The sequence below is a fragment of the Gymnoscopelus microlampas genome (genome assembly GCF_963454915.1).
Source record: "Gymnoscopelus microlampas genome assembly, chromosome: 5".
Taxonomy (NCBI): domain Eukaryota; kingdom Metazoa; phylum Chordata; class Actinopteri; order Myctophiformes; family Myctophidae; genus Gymnoscopelus; species Gymnoscopelus microlampas.
Window position 1 is genome coordinate 1,865,173 of NC_139942.1, and position 18,379 is coordinate 1,883,551.

Below are 18,379 nucleotides of genomic sequence, written 5' to 3' on the forward strand. Positions count from 1 at the left end.
GTTTCTACTGTTTAAAAACGTCCGACTTGAGGACCATTTCTCTAGTCCCAGTCATCTATATTAAAACCTTGAGTAACCTCAAACCTGCTCTGTCCGGTCTGAAATACATGATAGAAATTCTACATTGGGTTAAGTGCCTAAACCTATTTGTTGCTTCATAGCATGTCAATAAATTCAGAATGGTATATGGCTTGACAGTTAAGCATGCTGTGTCAGTGACATAAATGATGACCTCACCAATGTCATTATGAGCAGTGTTGTGTATTGTTGTCCTGTAATCCTCATGAACAAAGTATCTCTCAACGGAAATGACCTGGTCCAGCTTTTCAGGTCTTATAACGTCCACTCCCCCCAAGACCACCTGCATCTCCCTGGAACTTTTACTGGAGAAACAACCAGTCAGTAATTTATCCCAGAGAGACGTACATAATGTAACTTACAATATTAGTTTTAGGCCAAAACATGAATCTGCCACCATGAGGCTGATTTGAAAAATGTAGAGTGGCATTTATTCCTTTGTCTAGTGGGAATGTGTGCACAGATGGCAATCGGATCGGTTCATGACTTGAGGCATTTTGTTAAAACTTTGGAAGCCAATCTTAGCCGATCAGGATGGAATATGAAAAATACGACAGATCCGACTTGATCACATGACTATAGAGATAGTGGCCCTCATTTATCAACGCGGCGCAGACCGAATAATGGGCGTACGGCGAGATCACCGCAACTCTCGGCATTTATCAATATATCCTGATGTTGGCTTCATCCTACCATACGCTGAGATCTCACGTCTGGTCGAGACCAGTTGTTGACGTTGGCTGCGCCCGTTTATTCCATTGTAGACCTACGGAGCAGCATTGTCTGACTGTCGGGTTGCATTGCGACGCGTTGTGATCTTGTAGATCTGCTATTTTCAAAATATACGAGCGCTTCTGCGAGAGCATTTTTGGGAGTTTGGACTGGCGCAACGGCGCTGCTGTTATATTTTCATGGCCACCGCGAGATCAGACATTTAACCCACGGTCCAACACACACCAGCCTTCATCCATTAATGTTCTCTCATTAATGCGGCGCGGCACGGGACTCGTTCGCCCGACGGTCCGAGTCTCACTGGGAAATGGGAATAGCCTATGACTGCTTTATTTTAGTGCAACTTTAACGCGCACAGCTCGGTATGGGTTAAATAAATATAAAAACGTAATCCATTCATGGCGATGTGGTATCATAATCTGTCATTCATGTAAGCTACTAGCCTACTTGATTGACAAAGATTGTACCGTTACGCAGTTGGGCTTCAAGTAGGTGCGTGTGTGTGTGTGTGTGTGTGTGTGTGTGTGTGTGTGTGTTTGTGACTTGACAGGCAGCGAGGCGAGCCGGCGAAACTCTTCTTATTGGCTTTCCATGCTTTATTTGGTCGTATTCTGGTTCTCCATGTCGTAAAATCAGGGCGTTTCGAGAATATTTAAGGGCGTGTTATTTAAATGACGCTCAGTTTCAGCCGTGACATTTATCAAGGCTCCGACCCAATGTACGCTAGGATTGGCTGTATAGGATTCGTTGATAAATGTGACTTCGACGTTGGTGTACGGCCGAATATATGGAAAAATATAAGCCGGTTTATACGCTCCGTTGATAAATGAGGGCCACTGTGTACCGATTTGCGTGATGCTTGGACAAAGTCTGTATGAGTAATATAAAAAATGCCTATAACAGGCTGATGTGAAACATTTGGGGCAGAGGTGTACTCTGCTTGCAGGGTTTCACGCTGATCGGTCCAACAGTGCCGGAGATTAGCTGTTCACAGACAGACGTACGGACACGGACACACACATGGACAGATGGACAGGGGCAACATAGTCTCGGCCACGCCTTCGGCCTTGCACAGAAATTGATAGTGGGGCTGGGGTGGCTAATAACAGGGGGAATAAATCACCAGCTTCAATCTTTTATAAATGAATAAATATGTTATTTACACTTTTAACACTAACAATACTTAAAACTATCAACACCCCTTAGATTGCATAATGCATATAACCATGCAATAGCGTTTAATGCAGCTTACATGCAGTGAGCAGCAGTGAGAACCCAACAGGATGCAATGAGGACGCCTCCGCAGCTATGTGTGAACGGCTCAGATGAGCCAGTGGGTCTTCTCTGTAAGGACACCATCCATGGATGCTCCCCAGGAAGAGACAGATTGCCTTCGCTGATCCTGGTTGTATAGCCGGGCTGTTCCGTGCGCCTGCCACACGGGGCTGGGGGAAATGGTGACATAGCATGAGAGCCAGGGAGAGAATTGTGTGTGTGTATGTGTGTGTGTGTGTGTGTGTGTGTGTGTGTGTGTGTGTGTGTGTGTGTGTGTGTGTGTGTGTGTGTGTGTGTGTGTGTGTGTGTGTGTGTGTGTGTGTGTGTGTAAGCTGCCATTGGTCTGAAGACCCGAGAGATCTCACATTTTCAAAAATAAATGTTGTAGACTTGCTATTTTCCAAAGAATTGTATACATGTTTTAACTTGTGAAATGGGACACTCTGCATAATGAGTACTTTCTACTTAGTAAAAGTACTTTATGTACATGTTGACACCAATTCTTTGGTACTTTTACTCAAGTACATTTTAAATTCTGGACTTTTACCTGTAACAGAGAACTTCTACATTGCACTGTGCTTATTGATACTTACTGAAGGAAAAAAAAATAAAAGTGTACTTTTGCCACCACTGTTATTCACAGACATTACCTTTGGCATAAATAAAACCCACTTCTGGGTTTTAAGGACTGCAAAACTGATACTTTATATCCTGTGTTACACACACTGGGCCCTATTTTGCACGGCGGCGTCTTATGCCTTATGACTGATCGTATTAGGCATTTTTATTATTTTGAAAAACATTTTTAAAATAGTGAAACTATCTGGTCTACAGCGACACGTTGTGAGCTTGTAGATCAGCTATTTTCACTATTTTAATACACCATGTGTTACTCACCGCGTATTACACGCGTTGTGTTTAGGGTTGGGATCCGGAACCAACATTGAGGAACCGGAATCGGTTCCATCGCATTTGGAACCGTTTCCGGAGACAGACAGACAGACAGTGTGATTGGGGGGAGAGAAGGACACTAGTAGAAATGATAGATAGATAGATAGATAGATAGATAGATAGATAGATAGATAGATAGATAGATAGATAGATAGATAGATAGATAGATAGATAGATAGATAGATAGATAGATAGATAGATAGATAGATAGGATTACCCATGTCTTCTGTCAACGCTCTCTTTGGACGCACTGCTGCTGAACATGCTTCATCTGCACGCACGCACACACACACACACACACACACACACACACACACACACACACACACACACACACACACACACACACACACACACACACACACACACACACACACACACACACACACACAACCAAAAGAGAAGAGAACAATGAGATGGGATGGGGGAGGCAACCTGACTGACACCTCTCTGACAGTCTGATCTCAATATAAAGTAAATGTAACTTATATAACTGCTATTGTAGTATACACACACACACACACACACACACACACACACACACACACACACACACACACACACACACACACACACACACACACACACACACACACACACACACACACACCATCAAACCCTCCCAATTCTGCTTCTAATATATATTACTCCCCAGGTAAAAAAGTAGTATACTTTAGTATATGAAAAATATAAAATAAGTGTACTAATATTATTAAAAGTATACTTTGGATTGTTGTACTTAATTAAAAGCATATTAAAAATAAAATTATACAAAGTACACTTAAAAAAATATGAAATTAAGTTCAACTTCAATGTACTAAAAATGAATATACTAATTATGGAATACTTGAAATGTATTTTTAATGTACTTATCCAAAGTGTACTTTATGCAAAGTATATTTGTAATTAAATGAAAGCACACTTTTTTAAAGTACACTAAATTGAAACTGCTTAATAGTGTACTTTTAGTGTACTTAAGAAAAGTGTATTTATAGTAAAGTAATTTGTAATACACTGTTAGTCTAATATATGTAAGTGTACAATAATTGCACTCCATTGCAAATGTATTTTAATATACTAAAAATAAGTGTACTTTAATGTAAGTATATTAAAAGTTGTATGCCAGTGTACTTTGAGATAGTATACTAAATTACTAATACCTATAAGTGAGCTTTTAGTGCACTTACGAAGAGTACATTTATTTTCAGTCATTTGTAATACACTGTTAGTATACTTAATTTAAGTGTACTTGAATTGCACTCCATTAGAAATGTATTTAATATACTTAAAATAAGTGTACTTTAATGTAAGAACATTGAGAGTTGTATGCCAGTGTACTTTGAAAAAGTATAATAAACTACTGATGCTTATAAGTGTACTTTTAGTATACTTAACATAAGTACATTTATTTTTCAGACATTTGTAATACAATGTTAGCATACTTTATTTTAGTGTACTTTAATTGCACTCAATTAGAAATCTATTTAAATATACTTAAAATAACTGTACTTTAATGTAAGTATATTAAAATGATATGCCAGTGTACTTTGAAAAAGTATACTAACTTACTAATACTTATAGTAGGAATTAAGTGTAGTTTAAGAATGTTATAATACACTATTTATATGCTTCATTAAATTATACTGCATTATAATAATTTTAAGTTGTATTTTAGTGCACTTTTAAAAAATATACCAAATTTCAAATACCTATAGTGTTAATTTAGTGCACTTATGAAAAGTACACTTATTTTCATGCCTTGTGTAACATAATGTAAGTAAGCTTTATGAAAGTGCCCTTTAATTTTACTCAGTTAGAAATGTACTTAAGTATGCTTATGTTAATGTAAGGTAATTTTAAAATTAGCTTTAGTGTACTTTAAAAAGTATGATTATTTGTAAATCATTTAAATATATTATAAATATGCTTTATTAATTTGTAGAATCATTTAAATACATTAGAAGTCCTGCAATCCTGAGACTGCATGCTGCACTGGCTTCCCCGTGATTGGTCAGAGTCACAGGGTTCCATTTCAGCAGAGCCATTGGCTCTGCCTTTCAAATTTGCAGTCATGTGATTATGACATAATCAACTGTTCCGTTTTTGTCACCATCTTGTCACTTGTCACAAAATCGTACATCCATACTAAAATATACTTTAATACATTTTAAATAAACTAAATGGGACACTTAAAAAGTACATTTGAAAAGTATTATTAATGTGATAAAAGTGTTTTAATAATACACTTTTACACTACTGATAATATACTGTAATCCCATGTAAAGTAGATTTACAGCACACTAATGATATAATATAATTGCACTAAAAGTGCATTTAGACCGCTCGTGGGTATACTTTTCAGTATACTTAAAGTTTGTAAAAAGTTGTACGAATTTAGCACACAATTTGCACTTTTAGTATACTCAAGCATACCTTAAGTAGTAATTTATTAGTACTTGAGTACACTTAAGTTCAATTTAAGACGGCCAAAATAGTACATCCATACTAAAAATATACTTTAATACATTTTAAATAAACTAAATCGGACAGTTAAAAAGTACATTTGAAAAGTATTATTAATATGATAAAAGTGTTTTAATAATAGACTTTTATACTACTGATAATGTACTGTAATCCCATTTAAAGTAGATTTACAACACACTAATAATACAATATAAAATAATTGCACTAAAAGTGCATTTTGACTGCTTGTGGGTATACTTTTCACTACTGTACTAAGTATACTTAAAGTTTGTAAAAAGTTGTACGAATTTAGCACACAAATTGCACTTTTAGTATACTCAAGCATGCCTTAAGTAGTAATTTAATAGTACTTGAGTACACTTAAGTTCAATTTAGTTCGGCCAAAATAGTACATCCATACTAAAAATCACACCCAGTGTGAAGTGGGCGGTGTGTGGTCATCACAACATGACTCACTTTAAAAAAAGGATAGATGACTTTTTTTCCAGTCCATACTGCTATTCATAGGGCTGCACATGTGTCATGTGTTTCGCTAGCCAATCACAGTCCTGAATTTGCAAAGTCAGCCAATCACATTACAGTTAGTGGTGATGACACTAGCTGTAATGTGATTGGCTGACTTTGCAAAAGTATCGATTTGCATTAACAATGGAAGGGTTAGGGGGTATACAAATCTTTTGGTCGGTGTCCAAAACTCACTTATAGGGGGCGGCTACACCGCCCCAAAAATATACTTTTAGTATGCTATTTTTTTACCTGGGTCTGTTCCTAGAAATGCACCCAGCACCCTCAGCCCTCTTTTATTCCACTGCAGGCCTGCAGGCAGACTGGGTACTGTCCCCCCTCCCCACTGTCCCACCTGTAGAGCCTCACTTTTAGGCCGTATTGTCTAGCCCCTTATCGTTCAGTTTCGTTCCCACCAAGTGGATTTAAATAATCTCTGCTTCTTAAAAATGATGTATTGGTAGTAAGTAAGAAAAAAAAGTACCGACATCTGATTCGGCGCAGTATTTTTATAATTAGAGTTTAAAAGTCGGTACTATTTTCTTAGCAGCGCAGTAATACATTCAAAGCGGTGGTGCGGTTTTTGACACGTGATTCCCGTTACAACCAATGGAGTCGCCTCTTCCGCCTCACCACTTCCTGCAACAACGGCCATAGCAACCGTAACGTCCGAAGAAAATACATCAAAACAAAGACAATATCCTTCAAAAGCACGCCAAAAGGACTCGAAACGATGCTATATGGATCTTATGTCTGTCCAGAAAGAAGAGGTTCAGGAATTTACACGGACAAGATGGGATACATGAACAACAAGCCATGGATACACGACGGTCGTCTGTCTCGACCGAACTTCAACCAGGTGTTTGCACTTTTCCATTTATGGCCCGTACATCTACATAAACGTTCAGATTTCAAATATAAAGTGCTTACCGCATGGCCATTGATGTTACAATTCTATATGGTCCCGCAGAAATACCCGTATATTCCGTATTGTTCAATAAAGAGTATTCTTAACCGATCGGTGGCCATTTTCTCATAAATGTATAATGTATCAGTATGCAATACACCTCCCATCCGATAGGGTCGCATGGTTGAAAGGATATGGTGAAAATGGCTACCGATCGGATTAACAGGCTTTTTATTGAACAATACGGAAGATACAGGTACTTCTCTGGGTCCGTACATAATTGTAACATCCATGGCCATGGGTAAACATTTTAAATATGAAATATGAACGTTTATGTAGATGTACGGGCCGTTAATGGAGAAAGTGCAAACACCTGGACTGGTTGAATGTTTCAGGGCTACTAGAACGTGCATCAACGTTACTTATAAACATCAACATTGTGTGGATGGGTTCTTACAAGCCTCCTGAGGACGCTGGGTTTCACGCAACATTCTACCAGCGCGTTTTATTTACAAAAATACATTAATTTGATTAATGTGAGAGGAAAACGGCAGAAGGATCAACTCTCTCAAACAGAAACGTCAGCAGGTGAGCCACATTTTAACATGAGACTGAAATGATTTATTGTGTTATCAGATAAAAGCATTGAAAATAGCAGATCTACAAGCTCACAACGCGTTGTGAGCTTGTAGATCTGCTATTTTCAATAGATTTATTTGGGGGGAGACACATTTTAACATGAGACTGAAATCATTTTTTATGTTATCACATGAAAAAAATCAATTGAAAATAGCATATCTACAAGCTCTCACATTTTAACATGAGACTGAAATTATTTATTGTGTTATCAGATAAAAGCATTGAAAATAGCAGATCTACAAGCTCACAACACATCACAACGTGTTGTGAGCTTGTAGATCTGCTATTTTCAATAGATTTATTTGGGGGAGACACATTTTAACATGAGACTGCAATCATTTTTTATGTTATCACATGAAAAAAAAAATGTGAAAATAGCATATCTATAAGCTCACACGTGGCGTTGTGAAAGTAAAACTACTGTACCTCAAAATTCTACTTGAGTACAGTAGCCTACTTGAGTAAATGTACTTAGTTACTTTACACCACTGAAAGTACAGGTACTAAAAAAACATACAGTACTCAAGTGAATATCCACCACTGCATCTCACCAGTGCTGATAAAGCCCATAAGCTAATTGGCAATATGGCCAAGTAAGAGATTGTAAACAAACTGTCAAATATTGATTTGTCATTTTATGATTGTATGGGTGCTATTACTGTATTTTAAACATTCGTGTGTAATTTCAGTATTAGATAGCCTGCACCTTTGCTTTGACTCTAGCCGAGAGGAAGCCTTTATGACAAAGGTCATTAAATAGCAACCACTCCTACATACCATCTCAGAGCTGGGCTATTAGGTGCAGACTATTTGTTTTTATATTTGGCAGCCTATAGGACATACCCACATACTGGCTGTTAGAGGGTTTCAACCACTTTGGATGCCCAAAAAGGAGGCAAAAAGGTTGGCAAAGTATTGTGCTGTAATTGGCAGCAGCCATATGGCGGAGAGGGTGTTACTTATACCCATAGAGTACATGTTTATTGTATTGTGAAGTCATATGCCAGGATTATGTGAATTAGAGCTCTTCACGGGTCCAAAAAAAACGGACCAAACCCGAAATGGAAATGTGAAATCTGTTCCAATTCCGACCCATTCCGACATTTTTTTCAAATTACAAAACCAAACCCGAGTGGACCCGTGTCATTTTCGTCCGATTCCGACCCGTTCCGATGTTTTTTTCAAATTATAAAACCAAACCCGAGTGGACCCGTGTCATTTTCGTCCGATTCCGACCCGTTCCGATGTTTTTTTCAAATTATAAAACCAAACCCGAGTGGACCCGTGTCATTTTCGTCCGATTCCGACCCGTTCCGATGTTTTTACATTTCTACAGACCCGGACCGTAATTGGACCGGTGAAATGTGTTCCGAAACCCGATTATTTCCGAGATTTCACAAACCCGACCCTGCAGACACCACTTCAAAAAAGCGCATCAATGAAACGATACAAAAATAAATAAATATGCGCAGCGGGCCGCAGAGATGTTAATTTAATATGCGTGACAAAAGGTTCTCTTTGTAAATAAATGTGTACTTTAATAAATAATAGCGGACTTAATGTCCCATGACCCACGTCCGTGTTATTAACATTTTGACGATGCACGTTAGTCAAGTGGAGCTGTGTTCAGTGAGCAGAAAGCTGTCAAGTGGCCTCCAGAAAATAAATCTGGTTTCCTTTCAAAACGATGTGCATTTCAGAACAAGAGTTTTTTTTAAACTATCCTTGTAATGTTACAATTCAACACACGTTTTATTTTGAAATCATACTACTGGAAGTAGAAGTACCCAGGTAGCCTAGTTGAAACTACTTAACTTCACGCGAAAGCAGCAGTTTATGCGGAACGGGGGGAGAAAAAAAAAAAGAAGTCAGAGACAAACAGTGGGGGGAAATCACGGATCTGTGAGAGTGTCCCGTCGTACACACAAATTAATGAATGGTTGTGACGCCCTGTATGTTAATCTGACGTTAGTAGATTGTGTTTTATTCTTGAACATGGCCATGGGTCTGTGGCAGGTTATTTAATATGGGATTTTCACAGCTGCCTTTGACTTTTTCTTAACGGAACGGCGTTCCGGCACCGAATCTTTTACCGGAACGCCGTTCCGGACCGTTCCGGCCCACTTTCACCCCTGGACTTATTTAACAATCACCATTTCATGATTAAAGCTAGAAACTCTTAACGCAGTTCATCACACAAGTTACACAGCCATTCATGTCGCTGGCTCGCTGCTGCACTAACCTGATCCTAGGTCAGCCCTAAAGCATCACAAATTAACCAGCAGCCAGCACTGCGTTTAGTGCACACACAGTGCACACGGCACGCCTCACAAAGCAGTGTGTGAGGACGAGAGCAGAGCGCAGCGCACGGCACACACAGATTGATTGTTTATTTAATACTTCATTAACAGTTTGCAAAAAAAAAGCACAGAAAGTAGGCTACACACACACAGTCACGCACGTCGCACGCACACTTTCGGGTTTTTTCGGATCCACTCGGGTATTACACATAATGAAAGACAGACCCGAGTTCCGAGGTAATGCTGCCCGATTCCGCCCCGCCCCCGACTAATCATGATAAAGACAGACCCGAGTTCCGACAATTTCCGAGGTAATGCTGCCCGATTCCGCCCCGCCCCGAATGATCATGATAAAGACAGACCCGAGTTCCGACAAATTCCGAGGTAATGCTGCCTGATTCCGCCCCGCCCCCGAGTGATCATGATAAAACACGAGTCAGACCCGTACGGGTCTCGGGTCCTCTCGGGTAATTTCGGAATCGGGGGGCCCGTGAAGAGCTCTAATGTGAATGTAACCTTACTGCACCTATAATGTGTGTGTGTGTGTGTGTGTGTGTGTGTGTGTGTGTGTGTGTGTGTGTGTGTGTGTGTGTGTGTGTGTGTGTGTGTGTGTGTGTGTGTGTGTGTGTGTGTGTGTGAACCACCCTTCGCTGACCGCTACAAGATCTTCTGTGAGAGTCATCCGCCATGGCTTATAGTTGACCAAGAGGTGCTGAAAATAAACCAGCTACGAAGGATGTTCGTAAACACAGTGAAGAAGCATGAGGATCTTGATGCTTCAAACTAGAGGTAACTCAAATACTATGTGTGTCTTTGACAGTTCTGGGAAACAAAACAAAAACCTTTATGCTGAAAAGTATATTATAGATGTATTCCCTCACAAAAACGTCTATGAGAGTATATTTAAACTAAATTGGCGATCATTGTTAATACGTCTTTATTGATACACTTGTGCTCATCTTTCCCTAACATTTTATGTTGCAGGCAGGATAAATTGAAGTGGAGGTTGACCCCTGATTTCCCCCAGCTGGTTTTTCACTGCCCTACCAAGTGCAACATCTCTGAACATACATACATGTCCTTCCTACTGTAGGTATTTTAGGAAAAAGGTTTGGTGATGCAGGGCTGCAAGACATACTCATTGAGTCAAGTTGGTGCCCCAAATCCATCAATGGTGTTATCAGTGGTCATCCACAGGAGATGCAGTCTGCACTTTCATATTTTGTCATATTTGTATACCATTTAGCTGCCGTTGCACTGTCAACCAACATTTCTCTGTTCATACCTGTGAGTGACACAGAAGGCCTGATCTGGGGGGTGGGTGGGAGGGTTGATGTACAAATGACACATGTTGTGACACACTGTGGTATTTTAATAAATATTTCATACCATATGTTGTAATAATTTGGAGCTTTAGTGTTTTTATTTCACTGTAGTCCATTTTTGGCATTATTCCAATCTAGAGGGCTGATTTTCAGCCATTTTGGGCCAAGGAGTGCTGCTTTTTTTCTCCTACCTTTCAGTACACAGTAGGTTGTGACATTTTCTATGTATGAAATATAAGCTTTTAGCTAAATGTGCTATGTGTATGTTTCATTGTGCTGGGCACCAATCACTTCAGTAGAAGCGTTTTCTTTCTACATTTCATGATCAAAATTCAAACATGAGTACACTAAGGCACCAATACTTGTTTCAGACATTAGGTATATGTATTTATGACATTTGAGAAAGATTTTGTGTTGCCAAAATCAGTTTTCAATATTTTACAAGCAAAAATAGCAGCAAAAGATTTTCGTTTTTTGGTTATTCACTTTAATATACATTTCTGGCTTGTGAAAAAATACTGCAGGATTTTGTGCGGAGATACTTTAACCCAAAGTCCACAAGGGTATTGTCTATGCAAAAATGCATTGAAAAAGTAGATCCAAGTCGTGGGAACGAAATTCATTTTCTAGGCACTTTTTGGTGGGTCACCACACAGCCTATTTTTTAGAACAAACTTCCAGGAAGGATCAACGACAAACAAGCAACCTGCTGTATGACAGAACACTCCTTAGATACACTTCAGAGTCCAATTACACAACAGTCTACAGCTGGGTAGCCCAGGTGGAACCAGTCTCTCAATCAGGGCCACACAGAGAGTGGAGGCCGTCAGCAGGAGCAGAGTCACAACAGGGCAAAGACAGGGACAGGGCAGCCAGGACACGGTAGATTGTGACACATTCATACACAGATATATGGAATGCCAAACCTGCCGTATCTAGATCTAAATACATGAATTTATAAAGCAAGAAATGCTAAAATAAATAAATAATTGTGCAAGGAAATATACAATTAAATATTGAAATGTATTCATTTATGTGACCATTTATGTATTTATTTATGTATTTATTTATTTTTATATTTATGTTTTTATTTATGTTTTTATTCATGTTTTTAATTATTTATGTATATTTATACATATATGTATTATATATGTATTTATTTCCTTATTTATTTACGTATTTATTTATTTAATTATTTATTTAAACATTTAATTATTTATTTATGTATTATTTTCCTTATTTATTTAAACATTTAATTAATGAATCATTTCATGCTGTATTTCATTGACGGTATGTTAATGAGGGGGCGTGTCTTGCCGTCCCATTCAGGCTTTAGCAATCAAACCCAGAGCGATCAAACACCAAAAAAATAACTTCCAGCCCATAGAGCTGGTCAGTGGTCAAATGTATTCATATTTTGTTGATTATGATAACTGCGTTTATGTTCATAATAATTTGGTTTGATGTCTGGTTGGTTTCTGACTTTCGGTTTATTACGGGGCCAGGCTTCCAGCATGGACCCGTTTTGTTATTGGCATTATTCCATTTCTTCTGCCGTTTTTGCCAGTTTTGGCTGAACCGTGCATACGCTTTTTATGAAACTCGGCCATATGATAGATGGTCATGAAAAACAAAAAATAAATCTCACAATCTTTCGTCAAAAGGTGGCGCTATAGCACTCAGTTGAAAATGCCAACTTTGAACAGGTACAACACATGCCCTGTTTGACCTACAGCCATGAAACTTCAATGCACACATGCGTCTCCTCATGCCTAACAACTTTCACTGTTTGACTTTTGACCTCTGACCTTTAGATCTCCCACCATTTCGAATTCTATGAAAAGCAGTAAAAAGCAGTAAAAATCTATCTCCTCCTGGGATTTTTGAGCAATCTGCGCGAAACGTTTTACACATGAACTTTGGACCTATGCCGACCAAACGGTGCAAGCGGATTTTTTCTAAGTGAAAAAATGAAGCTTTAATGAGCCAATGAATATTGCAGTTTTATGACAATTATTCATCTGCCCCTAACACATACATGCAGACTTACCATTCTTTGAAACTTTGCAGAAATGTAAAGGGCCATTCCAAATATCACTGAAACCAATCTTACTCCAATTGGTCAAACGGGGGCGCTATAGCAATTTTTTGAAAATGCAAACTTTAAACAGGCAAAAGTCATGCCTCGTTTGGCCGACAGCCATTAGACCTGCTTACACATGTGCCTTGACTAATGAGGAACACATCTATCACGTTGACCAGTAAGCACCGCCCTTAGATTGTCCGCAATCTTGAGCAGTTTGAAAAACACTTAAACCCAGGATTTTTCAGCTATTTGCGTGAAACTGTATCATCAGTGTCATCTCTTTTTTCAGAGGTTTGTCTGTTGGTCCAATAGCTTCCCGCTTAAGTGTATGTCTCACAACCTCAAGGTCACAGGTTCAAGCCTCACTTGGTGCAGACTTCATCTAAGTTGCATTTCACACAACATGACTCAATGAATACATCTGCAATTGTTAAAGATAACATGAAATACTTAATTAAGTGTTTTACTTTTTTCCTCCCTGTTCTGCCCTTAAAAATGCACTGTTTTGCCCCTGAAAAGAAGTTGTCACTACACACCCCCGTTTTTCCCTTCAACAGACATCCATATACATGAGAACAAAAGAATGTGTGTTGAAGAAGGTGTCAGACTCATTATGAGGCGAAAGGTGATTTGAAGAGGTCCTTGACCAGTTGCTCAAATTAATTAGCATCATAAAAGCAGTGATCATCAAAATAATTCAGCATTTTAAATGCCCTTCTTTGTCCCTCTTATTGCCCTGGGAATCCCCTGAAAATATACTGTCTTGCCGATGGCAGGACATTTGAAGTTTTGAAATGGCACATCTGTACTTCATTGTGAAAATAGCTGATCTACAATCTCACAACTTTACACATAGCAATGAGAGTATGTTTTTTCAATGTATAACATACTTCATTGTGAAAATAGCCGATGTACATTCTGACAACTTTTAATGGTTTGTGAGCTTGTAGATCGGCTACTTTCACTAGTTTTGAGAGATGTACAATTTCTTCATTGGTAAATGGTTTGTGAACGAGTGATCTTAGTGTTAGTGAAACAGGGGCTTGGGTCATGACAGAAGGTTTGTGATCCTCAACAGAAAATATCAGCCTGGACAAAGCTATAGCACTATAGGTAGTGTTGCAGCAACCTAAGAGTGCCTCACGACCGCAAGGTTGCTGGTTCAAGCCTCACTTGATGCAGACTCATTTAAGTTGAATTGCAAAAAGCATGACTCAATCTATTCCGTTACCATGTTTTTCTCTTCAATCTATTCTGTTTCCATGTCTTTCTCTTCAATCTATTCCGTTTCCATGTCTCTGTCTCTTCAATCTATTCTCTCTCTCTCTCTCTCTCTCTCTCTCTCTCTCTCTCTCTCTCTCTCTCTGAGGGGCGGCCATAGCTGAGTGGTTAGGGACCCCCAACACCCAAAGTCTTTGATAACCAGTTGGCCGTGTGGCCGATGAGAGAAGAAACCGGATCTGTAACCGTTAACATGGGTGTGAATGAGGGACTATAAGGGGGCGTGGCTACGTGGTTGGGGGTCCCCGGACCCCCAACACCCAAAGTCTTTGATAACCAGTTGGCCGTGTGGCCAATGAGAGGAGAAGAGATCCAGGTCCATTTCAATGTAACCGTTAACATGGGTGTGAATGGGGGACTATAAGTTATATATTATTTAGTTTTGCTTCATATTTTTGGGGCGGTGTAGCCGCCCCCTATGAGTTTTGGACACTGACCAATTCTGCACCGTGATTGGCCAATAGTCTACAACGCATTGTATACCCCCTAACCCTTCCATTGTTAATGCAAATCGATACTTTTGCAAAGTCAGCTAATCACATTACAGCTAGTGTCATCACCACTAACTGTAATGTGATTGGCTGACTTTGCAAATTCAGGACTGTGATTGGCTAGCGAAACACATGACACATGTGCAGCCCTATGAATAGCAGTATGGACTTTAAAAAAAGTCATCTATCCTTTTTTTAAAGTGAGTCATGTTGTGATGACCACACACCGCCCACTTCACACTGGGTGTGATTTTTAAATATATTATGGCTTTCATTGTTATTTGTTAATTTATCAAATCAAACAAAAAATATTATGAACATAAACGCAGTTATCATCATCAACAAAAATATTAATACATTTGACCACTGACCAGGTTTTTTTGGGGGAAAAAAAGTTGAAAAAATAAATGGTCCACCCAAAAAATTGTCCACCCAAAAAAAATGTCCACCCATCAACCTGCACTCTTAACTGGATCTGTAACCGTTAACATGGGTTTGAATGGGGGACTATAAGGGGGCGTGGCTACGTGGTTGCCTAACCAGTTGGCCGTGTGGCCGATGAGAGAAGAAACCGGATCTGTAACCGTTAACATGGGTGTGAATGGGGGACTATAAGGGGGCGTGGCTACGTGGTTGGGGCGTAGCTACGTGGTTGGGGGTACCCGGACCCCCAACACCCAAGGTCTTTGATAACCAGTTGGCCGTGTGGCCGATGAGAGAAGAAACCGGATCTGTAACCGTTAACATGGGTGTGAATGAGGGACTATAAGGGGGCGTGGCTACGTGGTTGGGGGTCCCCGGACCTTAACAGTTTGCGCTTAACAGTTGGATTTAACGGAGCGTAGGACTACGTTCTTGGCGGTTAATCAGCGGTGAGTGAGACAATTTATAACTGTTTGGTTGATTTAACTCAGCTGATGGTTATGTTAATGAGTGTTATAGCCACAAGTTGGCAAGATGTATTTTTTATTCATGTTATATGTTGAAACTGTTGTTATTATTGTATTGTTTGTTACTGAAGGAACATGCTGTTTAAAACACACATGTTGCCAGGGGAAGATATTAAGCACGTTTGAGCCATAAATACCTCCAAGTTACTTCTCAAAACAACCTTTTTGGATATTTGAAGTGTACCTTAATGCAATTTACCTCATTTTGTTGTAAAAGTTAAAGGAGAATTTCATAGTATTTTTATTTTTGTAAAAACAAGAACAGTTCATTGAATGTTCAATACTTGAAAGATTGTGAAAGAAAATAAGCGCTTTAAACGGTTTTCTTTGTATATTGATGTATATGATTACTAAAAAGAACATGATTAAGCTAATTAATGCAAGTTAAAAAGTGTTAATTGTTGCTATTTCATGGGGATTTAAAAACATGTTCTCTATCGTGGTCGAGACTGGCTCTCCACTACATATTATTCAATATGTACGGGAACTGACCCCCAGGGGCAGTGCTCGTGGATACTCTTTAAGACACATCACTCATGGTGGCCCTGCCCTGATCTGCGATCAGTGGGGTATTTAAGTCCCACCCAGGCAGAGCCACTTCGACTCTTTGATTTCCACGAGAGCAGACGCTTAGTGGACTCAGCTTAAGACATACAGTGTACAGAACGCGTGTTTGGCGGTGTGGTCCACTTACTTTAGGTAGAGAGCAGGTCTTGTGAGGCTCCTCTCGGGACGCTTTGCTGCCATATTTACACCAACACAAGTTTATTCCATATTATTCCTGGCGCGCGGCGTGCACCCTGGTTCCGAGTCTGACCCAGTCAGAGGGCGGATCAGGGCGGCAGCTGTTCTGCTCGAGCGACCAAGTTTGTGAAGCCGTCTGTCGGCCGAACGCTTGGATCGCCGACATCGTCAGAGGGGAAAATAAAATAAAAAGCCGCCGCGGCTGCAGCCTGGTTCCGAGCCTGACCCAGTCAGGGGGCGGACCAGGAGGGCTGCTGGTTTGGGCGCGGTACCGAGGTGGAACCCGAGCGAGGCTGACCCAGTCGGCGGACCGCCGGGCCATCTACTACCGGTTATCATTGCCGCCGCGGCCGAGGAAGCCCTCGGCGGGGCCAAGTAAACAAACAAACAGAGAAAAGTTTGCTTGCAGCGTGTACCTACTTCCGCGTTGACGCAGGGCGTCAGCGTGGGGGGGAGGGGCCTGGATGCTCCCTAGAGAGAAAAGAAGAAGGGCTGCATTGTGCCCCGCAGGTCACAAGAGGGCAGTGTGGCGCTAGGTCAGGAGTTATCTCAAACTGCTGCAAGTCACTGTTGCAAATCACTGACTTTGGAAATAAATAATTAAGTGAAATAAAAAGGATAAAGAGACTTGGCTCTGCTCATATCCTTATAGAGATTAAGGGTATTTAATATACAAATGTATAAACGGGCGAATATTGAGTATATGAGTATGCAAATATTCGAGTATTGAGTATATGAGTATTAGATACAAATACATAAGTTTACGAATGTATACCTATTATATATATAGATTTGCATACATAGCTTAAATGATATAGCAAACATGGCCAGCCCAGCGCCCCACGTCTGTCTGGGCTGTGGGATAAAGATGCCCTTGGGGGACGGCCACGATAGATGTATGCCTTGCTTGGGGATGGAACATGCGCGCACGGGCAGTCTGGACCCCTCTGCGTGCATGAATTGCTTCATCCTGCCGGCTAGAGTGAGAGAGGCCAGGGCTCGGTCGTTTTCTCTCCAACCCTTGAACACTGCCTTAGGGCAGCTGCATCCGGCACTCAGAGCGGTGAGGCCTCGCGTTCCCATGGGAACAGGCGCTCGCTCGGTGACGAAAACGACATTAGCCCAGCTAACGCTAGCATGCGATGCTACAGGGCGGATGTCGACGGTCAGCGGGAACCCCCGTCTACGTCACGGACGTCACAGGCTTCCCTCGCCAGCGTACGATCAGAACCCGACAGGGCAGATGACGTCAGCAGCCCCCACCTTCCCCACGAATCCTCTCGCTCGCTGTCTTTCCAGATGGAAAGCTTGCAATCCACATCCTTGGGTGTTACGCACCGTGCAAGAGGATACAGATTACAATTCAAGAGCTCACCTCCACGGTCCACTACGGTAGTATTCTCCCGAGCGTCAGGCCAGCACGAGTACACGGTGCTACCGTTGGCATGTCACCGAGCCCCAGGGTGTTCGTGAAATGCACGGAGGCGGCTATAGCCCCGCTGCGGCAGCAGGGTCTGCGTCTGGCGACGTATATAGACGACTGGCTGCTGTCAGCGGATTCGAGGGAAGAGGTGGCGCGCCACACCAGAGTGGCCATCGCTCACCTACAGTCCCTGGGCTTCACAATCAACG

The 18,379-nt window shown here is 40.7% G+C and overlaps 1 protein-coding gene across 1 annotated transcript in view; it reads right to left on the reverse strand.

The window, feature by feature from the left end:
* Positions 1–17,830, reverse strand: part of LOC311046009 (elastase-1-like) — a gene marked incomplete at both ends in the record, with an annotated part of 110,496 nt that extends 92,666 nt beyond the window's left edge. The window contains 5 exons of the mRNA XM_084058080.1: positions 2,063–2,255; positions 15,511–15,630; positions 15,716–15,784; positions 17,168–17,218; positions 17,767–17,830. Of these exons, the coding sequence (XP_083914206.1) occupies positions 2,063–2,255; positions 15,511–15,630; positions 15,716–15,784; positions 17,168–17,218; positions 17,767–17,830 (497 nt within the window). The remainder of the gene's footprint in view (positions 1–2,062; positions 2,256–15,510; positions 15,631–15,715; positions 15,785–17,167; positions 17,219–17,766) is intronic.
* Positions 17,831–18,379: the final 549 nt, after the last annotated feature.